Source organism: Myotis lucifugus, unplaced genomic scaffold (assembly GCF_000147115.1).
Source record: "Myotis lucifugus unplaced genomic scaffold, Myoluc2.0 scaffold_7, whole genome shotgun sequence".
NCBI classification, from domain to species: domain Eukaryota; kingdom Metazoa; phylum Chordata; class Mammalia; order Chiroptera; family Vespertilionidae; genus Myotis; species Myotis lucifugus.
The window spans coordinates 9,966,008-9,969,891 of NW_005871055.1; the positions used below are offsets into that span (position 1 = coordinate 9,966,008).

General features: G+C 44.4%; 1 protein-coding gene across 1 annotated transcript in view; it reads right to left on the reverse strand.

The window, feature by feature from the left end:
- Window positions 1–3,601, reverse strand: part of LOC102428541 (guanylate cyclase soluble subunit beta-2-like) — a 66,147-nt gene extending 62,546 nt beyond the window's left edge. Inside the window, exons 1-2 of the mRNA XM_023749122.1 lie at window positions 3,515–3,601; window positions 1,263–1,336 (exon numbers count right to left, since the gene is read on the reverse strand). Of these exons, the coding sequence (XP_023604890.1) occupies window positions 1,263–1,336; window positions 3,515–3,601 (161 nt within the window). The remainder of the gene's footprint in view (window positions 1–1,262; window positions 1,337–3,514) is intronic.
- Between the last annotated feature and the right edge of the window lie 283 nt (window positions 3,602–3,884).

Sequence of the window (3,884 nt, forward strand, 5' to 3'; positions counted from 1 at the left end):
GTGTTTCCATGGGAATAGATTCTCAAGAATAAATTCTCAAGAATGGAATTATTACCTCAAAAGATTTCATTATTTTCAAAGCTTTTGGTGCATGTTGTTGAATTGCTGTCCAAACAGGCTGCACTGATTTATAATGTCATCAGAAGTTACCCGTTTTGCCACCTCTTAATCAGAATTTGCTATTATAATTTCAAGTTTTTAGAGATTTAATAGGCAAAGCAGTTCCTAATAGTTTTCATGTGCATGCCATTAATTGAGGAAACTAATCATCCTATATAATAAAGATCTAATACACAAATTCTCATCACACCCTCATGCATCACGCTGTGATGCCCTCACGCTGTGATGCCCTCACGCTGTCACAATCCATCACCAGGAGGCTGCGTGAGCAGCGGGTGTGAGTGAGTGGGCGGGGCTGCATGTGCAGCAAAGGGCACGAGGGTGGGCGGGGACCTGATGCTGCATGCACGGTCCTGAGGCAGGACCCCTGGCTCCAGCCTACCACTTTGGGACAATCCATCGAGGAGCCCTGGGTGGGTGGGCAGGCCCTACCTCTTTGGGGCGATCGATCACAGGGCTCCCGCACTGTGAGAGGGCACAGGCCAGGCTGGGGGACACCCCCCTGAGTGCACAAATTTTGTGCACCGGGCCTCTATTTTTTCTATAATTTTGTATTCCTCTTTCTCCATAGGCCCACATGATTTCTGAGACCCTTTCAGCCTCATCCTCTAACATTTTAAGGCTGGCAGCTTCCAAGAAAGCAGAGGAAAATCACAAGATTGCAGGAATCAGACAGGCAACTAGATGGAGATCTATAACAGTGTACATAACAGTGTGAAGAGTTTACCAGAGGGAGGCAGAGAGGACAACCTGTAGTGTTAACTGAAGAATACCTAAGGAGGAACTCTGGCTACATTTAAAGGGGATATATTCCCTCTTCTGTGGGATTTCAGCAGCTTTATTTGCGGTGGAAATAATGCAGTTGCTGCTTCTTTCGTGGAATTAAAGGTAGCGTAATGTTGGCATTATTCACACTGGGACCCTGTTCTAGGGCTGGCCTTAGAGATGGAGGCTGATACCTTCCTTAGCAGATAGGCTGTAGCAGTTTTTCTGTATCTTATAGGTATGTTTAAGGTAGTTGAATTGATCTCCTTAGCAACAAGTAACTGGCTTAATCAAAAGGTTCATAAAAACCCATAACCCTCAAAAACTGGAAGCTTATCAGCTGTACCAGAAATTCATCTTTCCTGTAATATACTTACTTCAATTTTTCCCATGTCTCTTCACCAAATTTCTCTATTAGAAGAGATTGCAGACAGGTGTTGATAAATCCGTACTAGAACACAAAACGAGAGGGAAAGCGTGGATAACGAAGCATAAAATCCTCAGTCCCTGACATCGGAGTGGCCCCTTTAGCACAAGGGCAATGGTGTCCTCTTGGGGAAAAATTACACCTTTTCCCTATTTCTCATGAGTTTTCTCCTTTAATAGCTGTGCTCATTCCTGACTTGGGCAAAAGTCATTTCCATAGAGAAAACATAGCAACTAAATTTGAAATCAGATTAGAATTAGAAGTGGTTCATTGTGATCACCTCCAACATAGGAAATTACATGGTCAGAACAAGTTAAAAAACACAACAGGGGCAAAAGGGGTGTTCTGGGTGGGGACAACAAGGTCACTCACCTCATATCAACTCAAAAAGGCCCTGAAAGGACAATTTTCTTTATGGGTGTGTGTGTGGAGGACGACATAAAAAGTGAAGGAAAATAAAGAAGAGAAAACAACAATAAAGAGCCCTGGGGTTAACAGGAAGCGTTTTCTATTAGGATTGCTCATTAATCTGTGAGCCTCCTCTCTCCCTCCAGATTAAAACAAAATTGTTAAGAGCGCCCATAAATGCCTCTGCTTAGTGAAGGGCAGGCCCACCCACGCAGGCCACGCCTCTTTCCACAGCACAGGAGCCCCCAACCTAGGGGCTTGTGGGTGATTGGGTTACATTTGGAAGTACCAAGGGAGCTCAGTTATCTTCAGAAAGTGAAGAATCCTTCGGTCTCACAAATATCAGCCTCAAGATTTATAAGTCTGGACGTTCATATATGAGGATTTCTTAAAGGGAAAGAGGCCAATGCCAACAGGAAGGAGAGGGGCCTAAACTCTAGCAGCTCTTTCCTGGGAACAGAATATATGCCCCATCCCCCCCTCCCACCCCTTGAAGGGGGAGATGACTTGTGGGTGTAAGTCTTCACCCCTCTCCCCATCTTTTCTTGGCTCCACCTGCCCCCATGTGTGACCCATTCACAAAATCACACCCTTGCCTGAGATTTTCAAAACGCTCTCTAGAACTGTCTAGGACTCTAACTGCTCAGCCCTTCTGTGTTGTCATCACCACAAGATTATTCTGTTAAAATATCATATGAACATTCTTTTCTTCCTTTCTCTCTTTCTACTTATTTATCTATCTACACATGAACCAATACATACACATATGTAAAAGAAATATATATAATATATATAAACAATGTTATACATAACATATATTGGTTTTACATATAAATTGTTTCCCTCCCCTTTGCTGAATTACAAGTTTTTTGGGCTCAGGAAGTGGATGTAATTTATCTATTATTTTGACTACTGTGCCAAGACAGTGCCCGGGACATAGCAGGTATTTAATAAATGAATAAGTATTAAATTGAAGCCTCAAATCTGAACTCATGAAAACCTTTAAATACCTCCAGGCATTTAAAATTAATACAATGTATCCAAGTCACGGCACCCCCCCAAAAAAATTAATACAACGTTAACAAGGATATAAATTGTGTAACCTAGCAATCTTTGCAAAAGAGCTCTGAGACAGAGAAAAACACCATGGCCACTGCCTAAGCCCTGAGTGCTAGTGACGCCCGCCCTTCTAGTGTCCGACAAAGGAAACGGAGGCACGGGGGAGTCTGAGGTCTGCTGCTGGGTCATAATCACATGGGATGATGTTTCTCAACTTGATGGATTTGGGGTCAGTGAGACACGGGACAGCAGTCGGTCTTTCCTGAAGCCGGTGGCACAGCTAACCTGTGGGAACCCTGAGCATATAGGTTAGAGGGCAGCCTCCCGCCGTGGCCAATTATAAACATGCCCCTGGAGAGAGCAAAAAGGCAACGGGCAGGCTGGTCCTGCACAATCTGCTGTGTATGCCCTTGGCCTCTTGAATTTGCCTCTCACACACCGGGCTGCAGGGATTTTCCTGGACACAGCCCTTACGCATTTGAGGGCCTGATTGGAATGGGCAAGAATGATGAACAGTACTCAAGTTCTCCAACACTCAGGAACTAGCACTGTTAAGCTGGTTAGATCATCCAGAAGGTAGGGACTCGTATTGGCTGGTGGCACCCACATCTTCTGAGGGCTACTTGAGTAGTCGTGACATCCCTGAGAATCATCAGTGTTCAAAAGAACCTTAACCAAACTGTTAAGGCTTACCGAAATCTTTCTCTTATAAAAACGACTTTGCACATTCTATACCCAATCCCCCTTACTGTGCCTGCCGTCTGGCTGAGGGACGTCCCACAGCTTCAGTGAGTCTAGAATGAGGTGTGACTTAGATGGCATAGCTTGGGCTCTGGAGCTAGATGGGTTTCTGTCTTATGCCTTATAGCTGTGTGACTTTGGGTAAATTACTTAACCTCTCTGAACCCAGTAGAGTCATGAGCTAAACTGAAAATAATAGTGCTTATTCTTGGGAAGGATTGTTGTTGTGGTTATGGCATATGGTCTGGAGTCAGACTACACAGGTTGATTGCTGATCCCACATCTCACCAGCTGTTTGACCCTGGCCCTTCACCAAATCTCATTTATCTTCAGCTGTTTCATCTGGAAGATGGGGATGGGAATA